The sequence below is a fragment of the Dermacentor silvarum genome, chromosome 1 (assembly GCF_013339745.2).
Source record: "Dermacentor silvarum isolate Dsil-2018 chromosome 1, BIME_Dsil_1.4, whole genome shotgun sequence".
NCBI classification, from domain to species: Eukaryota; Metazoa; Arthropoda; class Arachnida; order Ixodida; family Ixodidae; genus Dermacentor; species Dermacentor silvarum.
In genome coordinates, this window is record NC_051154.1 from 160,974,631 (window position 1) to 160,987,917 (window position 13,287).

Genomic DNA, 13,287 nt, shown 5'->3' on the forward strand with positions numbered 1-13,287 from the left:
TTATTAACGACCCACCATATCCTTGGCACTGGTATGAAGACAGATAGACTTCCACAAAATTCTTTCCATTGGTCTCTTAGTTTCCTTGTGTAACGGGGAATCACTGCCTTAATTCTGTTATATATAGTCTTCATTGGTGGGATGCCCTTCATCTTCAACAGTCTTCGTTCCGCTTTTCTACCGGCAGCGCACAGATTTTCGAGCTTTAAGTTCCGTGCGGGGAAGTGGTCGGGTAGTTTCAGCTCAGCGGTAGCTAATATCTTGCTACGTAACATATCAGCGAACAGGTCTCCAGAAGATTCGCTTACACCATCGCTGTACGTATCCCAATGCGTCACAGGACAGGATATTCGGCTATTGGTTCGAAATCCAGCAGTGTTGACAAAGACAGGAAAATAGTCGCTGCCCATTCTATCTTTACTAGTCGTTGATGATGCGAAGATGTCCAATGAGTGAAATTTCAAGTCAATGACACTATAAGAGGCCGGTGGTCGGAAAAACGTTGGCTGTCTGTCATTCGCCACACAGAGTGCCTCAATATCTAAAGCCCTAACAATTTACTTCCAACGAGAACCAATCACCTTGTCACCCCAGAGAGTATGGTGCGTCTAAGTTACCGCACATAATCCTCGGAGCAGGGCAGCGGCTAGAGAGGTTTCTTTTGATTTCTACCATCCAGACCTTCTGACGAGAGCTCTCCTGACGCCACGCTGCGGCTTCGGTTTCCCAACCGCACTTGTACAACAGTGACCTCCAAAGCACTGCTGCAAAGGTCTTGAACTGGTAGGTCGAAATGTGGTATTTCACGTCTCGCATATAGCATGACACTTCCGATCCGAAATATCAAAGTACTTTCGTTTCCATGGGCGACATAACCAGCAGTTGATCTGCAACTTGAAAGACCAGCCTCGGACAGGGCCAATATTGGCACAGGCATGTTGCATAAGAAAGCGACAGTTCAGGTAAATGACACGCAAGACCCGCACAGTTCCATTGCATAAGAAGCGGCACCTTTAGGCCGGATGGTGAGCGTTGTGTCCTGACCGCATCTATATTGCTAGGTGTTTTAAGAGGAGGCAGAGCTTAGCATCACCTACTCAAGAGCCAGGACTACAACTAGCCTGTCCTTCATCGAGCTCGCCGGCATGTTCTCTCTGTGTGATCGCAAGTCCTCCTGTGGTGTTGTTTCACCGGAACGCGAATGGGGTGGCTGCGTTGCAGACACATAACTTCGCTGTTCCGGTTGTGCAGCAGTCTTCTCGCATACGGGGCCTCTGTTCGATGATTTGACTGCTTTAGCTGGTCCGCTGTAGGATGTCACCACTGTGCCGTGGGTTCCTGATGTAAGCTTCAAGCTTGGGAAATCTTCTTCTTCTTTCTGGGGTTTTACGTGCCAAAACCAGTTCTGATTATGAGGCAGGCCGTAGTGGAGGGCTCCGGATTAATTTTGACCACCTGGGGTTCTTTAACGTGCACTACAACGCAAGCACACGGGCGTTTTTGCATTTCGCCTCCATCGAAATGCGGCCGCCGCGGCCGGGATTCGATCCCGCGATCTCGAGCTCAGCAGCGCAACGCCTTAGCTCTTGGGAAATCAGTATCACTCTTTGAGCTTCCTGTGATGTCTGACTCTCTGCGACTCTCTGTATTTTCTTCTTATTCTTCTTCTCATCCTTTGCCTTTGGTTCCAAGATAAACGTCTTCTTTTGCTTTATTTTCGCTGCCCGCGTAGGATACTTGCTATAACTATAGCTGGAGGGCCACCACTACAATGTGCACAAAAAAAGTTCTCGCTGCACGCGCATGTTTCGAAATCATGCAGTCCTCCGCATCTCTTACACCGCTCCTCACCGCGACAGTACTTGGTCACATGTCCATAGCACTGACACTTGAAGCACCAAGGTGGTGTCTCAACGTAGTCAATGATCTTGTGTCTTGTGAAGCACAAGTTGATCTTCTCTGGACGGTCCATGTTTGGAGTGAACGTCAGAACTACGGTGTTGGTTCGCCTGGACTCCCATTCGGATTCAGAAGTTTGGACGCGTAGCGAGACTCTCTTTGCATGATAAACCCGTTGTGGTTTTAGGTAGTCCAACAGTCAGTGTACCACTTTGGCACTCCTGTAATAATACAAGTGTTTTGCAGGTAAGAATTGGGAACTCGAGCTGAGATTACAATCCCTGAGATTGACTTGTAACTGAGAAGGGCGTTCACATGCTCTTCTGTCTGGAAATCTAAAAGAAGCGCCCCTTGATCAGTTTATGCCCAGAAACAGCATGCTTCATGTTTATTAACTGAAAGCCCTAATTAGCTAATTTATCATTGTGATTTGTCGTCCAAGTGATGTCCCTCTCACCATATTTAACCGGGCGGGAACTACGGAATTGTAATAGCTGCTGTAGGCATTTTTTTATATATTTTCCAGCAAGAAATGCCTTATGTTAGCTCAAGCACCGTGCATGCTTCCATGCACACGTCCATACCTTTTTTTAAACGTCTAGTGGAAATAGTTATACCTCGTTAATTCATTGGTCAGTATTGTTTATGCGCTCAATCAGTATGATAAACGTGCTATAGCAGGTTCACTTCCTGCTTTATGCAATGCATTTATCAGTTTTCTTTTGCAGTACTTTTCTATGTTGCGAGCATGTTGTGTTTCTGCTTGTGCGATTACTTTCCATCTACAAGGAAAGTTTGGCAGCCGGATACAAATTTTTCCCAACATATTCACCCGGCCCAACAAGGCGGCCATGTTTTCATACACGGCACTAAAAGATGACATACGGTATAGAAAACAAAATACCGTTGTTTGTACAGTTTTCCTTAATTCTGTGTGGCGATCTTCTTTTCTTTTTTTGACATTATACTCTCAGCCCAACCTTTCTAGCCGGTTCTTGATAATCATGTCTTCCAGTATCATTTCAATTGTCCAAGGCGTTCCTCACACCTGTACTTAAAAATAAACGAATCCGTGCTTGCGCAAAATTCTTACATGGTTGCTTCGCACTGGCTTTCGAACAAAATGTTTCGTCAGTCCCTCAAAAGACGTCAGTCCCTGAAAAACCAGGCAGCGTCACTAAGAGTCGCGTGTTTTCTTTCATTTCGCCTTGTGGACGAGATTGTTTGTACAACGAAGTATTTGATTGAAGAAATTCCGGCTATTCTAGGACATGTCAACACTCGTAAACCTTTACTCGGCAGCTTGGTGTGAACGGCGAGGCGACCTTACGGAAACACCTGCCTGTGATAACGTTGAAGGGACGTGCCAGCGACAAAAATGTGTCGGAGGATAACTTATCAGTAAACAGAAGCAGCCGTCCCCCCTGTGAGGGGACTAAATTGTCTTGTTCTTTCGAGTATGGCACGTGTCCACGGGATATATGGACGGATAGGTGGTACAGTGCCCCGTCTATTCGAACAGGGACGACTGATGCGTGAGAGAGAGGGAGAGATCGTAAGCCCCGGGCAGACCTGACCAAACCTTTGCGTTCCTGCAGGTTCCGCGAGGGATTCAAGCGTGTCTTCTGTTGCCTGGCCTTCAGCGACAAGGAGACCGCGCAGCTGCGTCAGCACATGGCGGCCACACGCTACTCGTGCTCGGAGCCGTACGCCGACACTCGGGTCACGTTCAACGGGACCGCCACGGCCGTCCCGCTGCACACGCTCACCGAGACCATGAGCGCAGGAAACCTGACCGGCGCCGGTCCGGCAAAGTTCAGGGGCTGCGGCTCGGACGTGTGACGAAAACTGCCGCCGGCCCGGTCGGCCCGGCTCGGCCCGCACGCCAATGCGGCGGCGCACGCCATCTGAGTCCGCGGCGAACACCCTCTCCGCAAAACGCTGCTCGGACGCGCACAAAGCGCTCGCCTTTACCGCGCGAACATGAGGGGGGCCTGTTCCGCCCCTGCGGGCTTGCGCCAACACTCGATGCGTCGAGCACCTGTCCAAATTAACCTCCCCCCTCTTTTATTTTTGTTCGTCTTCTTTGGTATTTTATTGCTAGTTTCGTCGCTGTTATTGTACTTCACTCCCATCGGACTGCTTCGCGGCAAATAGGTCTGAGGGCATATAAGAATGGCCGAACCGACCTGAAGCAGAGGTCCTGTGACGTCGGATTTTGACGACGCAGGCCACAGCGCCGAGGATGCCAGAAAAGGATGTGCCGACCTCTTTCTTCCTAGAGACGGGAAAGACGCCGTGAATGGCGTCGGCTGCGCATAGCGAGAACAAAAAACAGAACAAGCAAAGCAAAATTGTTAAATTATCATACTTTCTTACATATCTTCTTTTTTGGCGGTGTCGAACTTGCCTGTTCGTTATCTCCTCCCTACGTTATGATGTGATAAATACTTATTAATAACAAGGTGGAGACGGCAGTCCACAGTTGCGCAGCAAGGGGAACACCGGCCGGTCTCTATACATGCGCGTTATGACGGTCTCCATTCGTAACGTACACCAGAGTCGGCGAATGGCGGCGATCGCGAACAAGCCACGGGCATGGGCACGAGGAGCTGTTGTGCTGATGTGTCGGCTCGGCTGTTGTGCTAATGGTGTCGCTGTGTGAACTTCCCGTTTCATTGTTGTCCGTTACTCATAAGGACGGTGTAATGCATTTCCTTAAGCGTTTCCCAAGGATGTTGAATAACGTGTCCCCAAGTAACAAACCCCACGGAATGCACGGTACGCATTAAACGGACTGCAAAATCAGGATGTTGATTCATTTCATTTGGTGCACCGCAGCAGCCCATATAAGAACGATGATACGAGGAACTCCACGTAGGAGAAGCCCGGGTAATAATTTCGCGCTATGGCAATTTGTGCAGGTAAATTATGTGCTCTAAAAGCGATGGTTGTTCTTCAACAGTGATCGCAAAACGACAATCACTGTTGTTCAACATCGACCGCAAAAAGGAGATAATAATAATAAGAATAAGAATAACTATGGGCTATAAGCTTCCGCATTTCCTCCAATAATGGTCATTGCTTCCCGTAAAACCAAGGTGGCTTTTCGACGATAGAATGTAAACTACCAAGGTTGCAGAAAAGCTGGGCTGCCATCATCCTAAAGAAATAACGCTTTCGCTGTGGGTTTTCTTCAATCAGGAACGCTCATAATGCAGGGCTCACTTTCAGAGGAGTGCGAACACAAGTGCTAAGGCACTCGCAAAACTATATGTCAGCTCGTTGAAATGCCGGATTCTTGTTCATTATTTTTTCTTATTTTCTAGCAAATTCTTTTTACCATTTGATGCCAGGCAGCCTTCTTGAGGCCATCAAACCTAATTACACGGCGTACGCCTACCATTCGCATCCAACACACGCGTTTGCTTTGCACTTTTTGTTTCAGTGCTTGCAAAAGGCGTATGTAATAACGGCAGATAATTTTAATTGAGATCATTATGAAATGTTGCTGCTTGCTGGAGCATCGTAACGAAGGTTTGACATTTAAAAGAAAGATAGTAGTCCTAAGAAGCCACTGCGAATCGTGCCCGTATTTAACACCTGTGCTAGCGGCCTAAAATTACTGTATCGTCAAAGTTAAAAGGAAGCAAATATTCGTGTGTGTGTGTGTGTGTGTGTGTGTGTGTGTGTGTGTGTGTGTGTGTGTGTGTGTGTGTGTGTGTGTGTGTGTGTGTGTGTGTGTGTGTGTGTGTGTGTGTGTGTGTGTGTGTGTGTGTGTGTGTGTGTGTGTGTGTGGTGTGTGTGTGTGTGTGTGTGTGTGTGTGTGTGTGTGTGTGTGTGTGTGTGTGTGTGTGTGTGTGTGTGTGTGTGTGTGTGTGTGTGTGTGTGTGTGTGTGTGTGTGTGTGTGTGTGTGTTTTGCCCACTCAGAATGAAAGTGTCTACTGCAGTAAGTTGCTGTCGCATCGTCACTAGCCCTTTCCTTCATGCGACATTCCAATGCCTGACTCTGCTGTTAGTTCATACCAGAACCATTGCATTTGTTCGTGCGTATACGCCTCATAACCGCCAGTATGCCTTGTTGGTGACTGTTTTGTGCAGTGGTATGGACATTACTCATAGTTTTTCCCCTTTCCTCAATACAGTAGCCAAACACGCTGATAGACATCCCTACCTTTTCTTTACCTATCTCTAGCAGTTTCTTGTTCAGCAAGACACCCGTGCGATTGCATGTACGTTCCAGGATTATACTCTCACAATTATATATTCGTTCTTTTCTTCTACCTTTTTCTCCTCTCTGCGTTTGTCAGATCCCCTGTATAGAAAGTCATTAAGCTTAGTTTATATTGCTTGTACGGCGTTTTGCTGCGCCTTGATTCAATGAAATTTGCCTTCACCAAGCAACACGTGACTCTTTCTGTTTTGTTATGGCTTGTTATAATACGATTGTTATCAAAATCTTAATTCACTTGTGTTTAAGGTTGGGTGATTTGATATCGCTAGCTCTAACACAAATGACAGCCAAAATTTCAGTAGTATTTTCGCTAGTTATGCCCCCGATAAGAAAATCAAATGTTGCGCACTATCAGCAAGGCCCTCTTTCTTTTTTTACGTCACGCCGCGTGAACCAAAGCGTCACAAACTAAGGAGCATGATCCACCCACTTTTTGTGAGTGATGTTTGCAGGAAAGCGCTTATACAGCAAGCTTTGAGTTTATGTCAAAGAACTCCAGGTGGTCAAAATGATCAGGAGCCCTCGCATAGAGAGTCTCTCATAGCCCCTCTGCGCTTTTGGGCGTTAACTCCGATCTCTCAGCTTAGTTGTCCTCAATCGGGCGAGCATGGCAGGCGTGCAAATGCATTGAAAAGGAGGCAAAAGCAATAGTGTTTCTCGTGGTTGCGTATGCGCCCGCTACGCGTACTTCGCGAAGCCATACCTAACACGCGTCGAATGCAAATGAGGAAGCGAAAGAGCAGTGGGGTCATCGGCACGTGCGGCAGTGCTCCTTCAAGCCTCATCAGCAAAGTAACTTATGAAGCCATTATGCCACAGTATAAACCTGCGCTACAGACTTCTGGAAAAAAATTGTTGCCAAGTGGCCATAGCAAACGTTTACGCCGTGAACAATGTTATTGAGTCATGGATATTGCAACAATGCTTGTTCTACGAAACTACGGCACTGCTCGGTTATTACACGGAAATTAAAAACACAACATTTAGCGTATTTGGCGGAGGGCTGCCCTTATAGTTAGCAACCGTGACATTTGTTCTCTCTTTAGTTCTATTTCGTTGCACATTGTTAACTGTTGGGACGTTCAGGTACTGCGTATCTCGGCTGCTTAATTTCCTGTCAGCTTCACAACAATTAAGAAGGGGAAAAACGTTGTCAGGGAAGAATTGAAGGAGGAGGAGGAGGAGAGAAAGAGAGAAGGCAGGGATGTTAACCAAAAATGCGGCTGGTTGGCTACCCTACTCTGGGGGACGGCAAAGAGGGAATAGAAAGATGAGATAGATAGAGGAGGGGGGGGGGGGGAGGAAGTACACGGTGAGAAGAATTGAAGGGCACATTGAGAAGCTGCGAGGTCATCTATCCTATTAGGCGTTAAACAATAGTTTTCTTGTGGCTTGTAGAATCATTTACGCCTTAAAAACTGTTGTCGCGTATCGCTATAGGGGTCTGTGAATTCACTTGAAGTTCCTCTTGATAGAGCTGATAAGCGCGTTTTAAGCATGTGCACAGTTCTGACTGGATAAGGCTCTATCCAGTTATGTCTCGTATTGAAGTCCTTCAATATTTCAATAATCCTATCTGCCAATCTGCGTGTGAACCACGGTCTGAGTACGCTATTCATAAGCGGTAGGGTATGGTGAGCTCGACGAATATTATCAATCGAAAATTAACTTCGCGGCTAGAAATTAGAAGTTAAAGCGTGTGACGAATCTCAACGCACTGGTGTTGAACTCAACGGCCGAGTGAAAATCATTCTCTGCTCAGTGCGCTCTTTCGCAGTTAATTTTTTTTTAATGATGCGTTAGCACGTGCGTCAAATTGGAACAAGGCGTTTGTGCACGAAGCCAGTCACGTGGTAGAGGTAGAGAGGGGATGGGAGAACTTGGAAGAGCATATATTTATATATATATATATATATATATATATATATATATATATATATAACAACTGACGGTGGTCTGCTCCGGACGACCGTCAGTCTCACTTAGCTCTTCAAAGATGGCGGTCGGGTGTCGAGTCAGCTCATGAACAGCACTTTGCAATGTGTTGAACGCGGTTTCAGTCATGGATACCGCAGTTCACAGAGGTGCGAAGTAATGCTAAAGCAGTTCTCTCGCATTTAATGCTAAATCGCCACTGCATGTTTTTTTTTTTTTTTTTAGGGGGGGGGGGGGGGGTGGGACGAGCCAGTAAGCGAGCGTTCCTAGTCCCGCTAACCATCTTCTTGCATACGCGCAATGTTCTCTCCCGCCCTCTTTTTCTATTCCCCTTTCCCTATAGCCTCTGTGTAGGGTAGCAAAGCGGATGCTCGTCTTGCCGATATCCCCGCCTTTTCTCCAGTTTTTGTATCGCCCTCTCTGCCTATTTTATGACCTCCAAATTTGCATCGGCAAAGAAGAAACAAAAAACACTTGTTTTTCAACAGAAATAAACCAATTGGAGCCGAGTGCCTGTTTTACTGTTTCAGTATTGAAAAGCCGCTACTCTTGTGTTACTAAGTTTCAAAGACCCTTCATTCTCAATCACTCCGCAGAGCTTCAAGAATGGTATACATTGCAAAAGTAGTGTTCTTTAATTATACGGCAGGTGTATAACAGTAGCAGCATAACAGTATGACAGTAACAATATAAAAGTAACCGTAGCAACTAAACAGTGATTTAAATACATTTGAATTGTTTGCCGACACGGGCAAGTATATCACTAGCGCATCTTGAAATGTACGCTGGAAAAGCGATGTTTCATGTCCAACAGCGTTCAGACGTTGTTTCCCGCTTTGTACAATTTAAACGCACGTGCATGTCGAAGCAGAACGAGTGCAAGCTGCTCCGCAAAGCGCCATCAAAAAAATGTTTTTGTTTGAAATGACGTCCCTGTATTGCTTTCATCACGATACCTAACAAAGAGATAAAGCTGTGCGTGCGTGCGTGTGATTGGACGCATTTTGGTAGGTATATTGGTGCCGACACTGTGACTCCAGAAAATTACATGCATTTCCAGCCTTTCTGCACGGCCCGAAGCTGCATTAAAACATTTCTATGTGGAAAATGGCAACAATAGTGGAGACCCTGAAAATCCTCTAACACCTGTGTCATAGTCATAAGCACGCTGGTAACTGTAGTTAATGGCAGTGGTTCCCACTTTTAATATATATATATATATATATATATATATATATATATATATACTGAGCCGAACGTCGACCACTAATTTCACGGGCGCATCACAAAAATCTGCAGGGTAATATTGTAACTTAACATGCGCACTTTTTTTTCTCTAGTTTCAAGAAACCTTGTTCTCAACGCTATTTTTTAGCTTTTATAAAGACGGTGTTTTATAGAACCCTCCTTTCTGTGCCCAGCGTAGTACAGTTGTCAACGTTCTTGGTCAGTTCAGTTATATTACTGGCAAACTACGCACCCGCGCATCCCCGTGCTCTGCAGGAGGCGTCGCATGTATTCGTGTGTATTTGATGTGACAAAGCACTATGACTTTCGCGTAGAAATTTTGCAGCATACCCGAAGGACGCACCTTGAATACAGTACAACAAAGGCATAAGGTTTTGAGCAATCGGCAAACGAGGTCAAAACTAAAAGCCAAGTTTTGAGAGCAGATAACTTGAAGCGCGACCAAAGTTGCCCCGGCTCGCATGCTCAAACGAACTACAATATGTCTCACTAATACCACACATCGTTATGGAAACTACAGCTGGCGTAAGCCAGCCAGCGTTCTTCGATTATCCCTGCCTAGCGTTAGCCCAACTTATCCGTGCGCTCGGTAGGTGATTTTCTGAGGTCGTCACTGCATATAATGCTCTGCAGCCCTCTCCAGCTGTCCATTCCTTGGCGCCCATTAAATTAAAATAGACCGCCTGTTATATTAACTAGGCATTATGTTATCTGCCCAGCCCGGTTTCTTCCTCGTTATATCAACTAATATCATTTTACCCGCGTTTGATCTGTAATGCACACTGTCACTCATATGTATAAGAGAAGTTAACGACTGGCCATGGCACATAGACTTTGGTGCCCGCTTTTAACCTAGCATCGCAGGAGGCGCCTTATTTACTTAGTCCCTTTTCCTTTGTGCCTTTTCTTTTCATAAATCTTTATGTCGCATGAATACATTATTGATTTCTAAATAGCCGGCTCCTCGCTGACCTATTTTCAGTAACTCACGTACACTTACAAACAACAGCCGCCTGCATAGTAACGCTGGGCCAATGACAATGGCCAATGATTCGATATCCAAGACGTCAACTGATTAAGAACCTCTCTCACAAGCGAGGTGTGGACCCCGTCCCCGATTGATAAATTACTTATCTAGCATCCACACTGTTTCATGGTGTTAGTGGGACTTTCTGTGCGATTTTTGAGGAGTTTCACATTCCGGACATCGTGCATTGCTCCGGTCACGGCAGTCCACAAAGGATGACTTAGCGCGTTGTAAGTGGAGTTATCACCGAAATCTTTGCTGCAAATAAATACGCAGTTTCGGTCAATAGATCCGACACGAGAATGCGCGTAGCTCGTTTGAGCAAGCTTGCCTTGTTCTTGCTTCCCGTCCTTATGTTCAGATAGGCATGGCGAATGTTTGGGGATAAAGGGTATTGCGTACGGCTTCTCCTATAGTCTCAGTTTTCTAAAGCGTAGCACAACCGCATTATTAGGTGGCCATCGCTTTGCTCTAGTATAATGTAGCTGGGGGGAATAGCGTTACAACTTCTATTCTGATGCGAATGGAGCGTGGGTCGACCTGTATTGGAGTCCGGAAAGCCTGCTTTTCCCCAAATCCCAGGCTTATGTAGCTACTAGGGAACTACCTCAAAGATATCTAATTTCCCGCAGTCCTTCCGACGTGTTTCTCCATTTTATATAAATCCGTAGTTGCTTGCTTGTAGGCCGTGCAATATTTGCGCAGCCTAATTTCATTTCATGAGCTGCAGTTCATCTCTCTGTTTCTCTAAGCTTTATTGTAAGCAAAAGTTGTGCGTGTACTGGCATCTTGCAATAGTCTGCATTCGTTGACAAGGCATGCGGAGTTGGCCCGAGTCGCCATCGTGGGGTAACTTACAAGTGTCGCTGGTGGGAAAAATAGGTCATTCGTTTCTTCTTTATAGAAGCGCAAAGTATCGTGCGTGTTCAGAGTATAGCACACAAAGTAACGTGCACGTGCTACAGAAGATGAATGATGTCATTTTACTAACATCGCCAGTTTTGGTTTGCCTTGCCAGGTTCCAAAATCAACGAGTTCTACATAGTCAATGTAGCTTTGCACACAAGAAAATAGCAGCCGGAACATTATTTCCCGTTTATCAACGTTTTCTCAAATGAGTATCCCTTATTGCTTCCCTTATCGTACGGCGTGCTCATACCTGTCACATATAAGGAAACATTTGAAAGTATAAAGAAAACAGCGTTTGTATAGGTTAAAGAGCGGTTTTATGCAAATGTATGCAAAGCTGGTATACTATGTGAACCCTTGCTTCGCCACAATACGTGGATATGGTTGCTCTGCATTCACGTATACCTTATTCTGCCTTTTTTTGAACGGAAGTAAGCACTTCCACCAGTAAATAAAGACAAAAAAAATATGTGACGTTTTGAGCACATCGTAAATTTCTCTCTGTGGGATACAAGCCGTAACACAGTTTCGCAAAAGGTTTCGTTCTGATATCCCAGTGTCGTTGGCGTCGATTTCTTTTTGCTGCTTTCGTTTGACCTGCGTGAAGATGAGACGGATTTGCGTACAAAATCTCCACGTTTCTGTGTGCCGTATATTGTCCATAATTCTGGCTGAAGTAGCGCAAGAGTTAAAGTTTCTTTCAAGCTGATCTTTGAGTAAAACGCACTCCTTGCTGATGCGTTTCTTTTCCCGTCACTCACGATTTGCATATTTAAAGATTGCGCAGCTGGTGATAGTGAAAATTTAAAAGCGTGAATAAAGACCGATGAAGGTTCGGAAATGTAACTTTAGGTCGTTAAATTTAATGCGAGTACTCGCCGCGGTAGCTGAGCAGCTATGGCGTTGCCCTGCTGAGCTCGAGGTCTCGGGTTCGGTCTCAGCCGCGGCCACCACACTCCAATGGGGTGCGGCCGTTTTTTCACTCCAATGCGAGAATGCTTGTGCACCGTGCATTGGGTGCACGTTAGAGAAGCCCACGCTAAAGAACACCAGGTGGTTAAAATTAAATCATAGTCCCTCGCTACGACACGCGTCATAATCAGATCGTAGTTGTGGCCTCTAAAACACCAGAATTTCATTTAATTACCTATGGAAGAAAAAAGGAGCTTGACGCATTCTGCTTCCAACCTATCGTGGCTCCAGTTACGGCCTACATCTCGCAAGTTATTCTTCCTGCTATTTCTTTTTCTTTGCATCTTTGTTACAGCCAGTCGATTTTTTTTACTTCTATACATTAGCTCTACGCTAATATATTTGCTGTAACAACGGCTGCTCTTATTGCTCCAACAATTTTTACATTGCGTTTTTCTTACATTAAAACTCTACGGCGCCATCTCTATTAATGCTACATTTGTAAAAGAAGACAGAGACGAATAATAACATCCAATTTAATGTAGAAAGAACTGGAGGTACAACCGGCCGCTTCGGCTCCCCCTTGTTTCCGGTGAAATAGCATTCGAGCTGCGCCGGGTGCGTGGAAATCTGGCGGCATCAATCAGCCCTTGTCGGTGACAAAGAAACAACAGTGTGCCTAACGGCGGCCGTTATGCCCATCTGCTATAGTTCTTTTTTTTCGTTTATTATTTTTTTTTTGGCCCGCACTACCAAACCATCTAACCTTTTACATTTGCTGGTATACCTTGTAATCTCGGTGTGCGATGTTCTTTTTAGAAAACAAGTGCTAGCCCGCTTCCCTTTTCCTCTTTGTGATGTCCATATATGTTTACATGATTAATAATGATAATACAAAACCCAATTTGCTGTGATCACTGTAGTACAGGAGTTTTACCTCCCATGGCTTTATGGGCAGGTTTTTCCAAGAATCGGTGCAAATACTGTTCGTTTGCTGTACATTAAGCCTTCCCGCAGTATTCATCCATTCTTAATTACTAATTACAGATCGGATTCCAAGACGGCATTCATGTCGCTGAAAAAAAAGAGATAGAGAGAGACGTTTTGAATTTGCTTCAACCA

At 45.5% G+C, this 13,287-nt stretch overlaps 2 protein-coding genes across 4 annotated transcripts in view; one reads left to right on the plus strand and one right to left on the minus strand.

Moving 5' to 3' along the window:
- LOC119436305 (tachykinin-like peptides receptor 99D) overlaps window positions 1-5,570 on the plus strand; it is a 729,947-nt gene extending 724,377 nt beyond the window's left edge. For all 3 annotated transcript variants that reach the window (XM_049656881.1, XM_049656884.1, XM_037703119.2), the window contains one exon: window positions 3,498-5,570. In XM_049656881.1, coding sequence (XP_049512838.1) covers window positions 3,498-3,741 — 244 coding nt within the window. In that variant the 3' untranslated portion in view covers window positions 3,742-5,570. The remainder of the gene's footprint in view (window positions 1-3,497) is intronic.
- LOC119432753 (uncharacterized) overlaps window positions 1-13,287 on the minus strand; it is a gene marked incomplete at its 5' end in the record, with an annotated part of 185,237 nt that overhangs the window by 120,247 nt on the left and 51,703 nt on the right. The window lies entirely within an intron of this gene.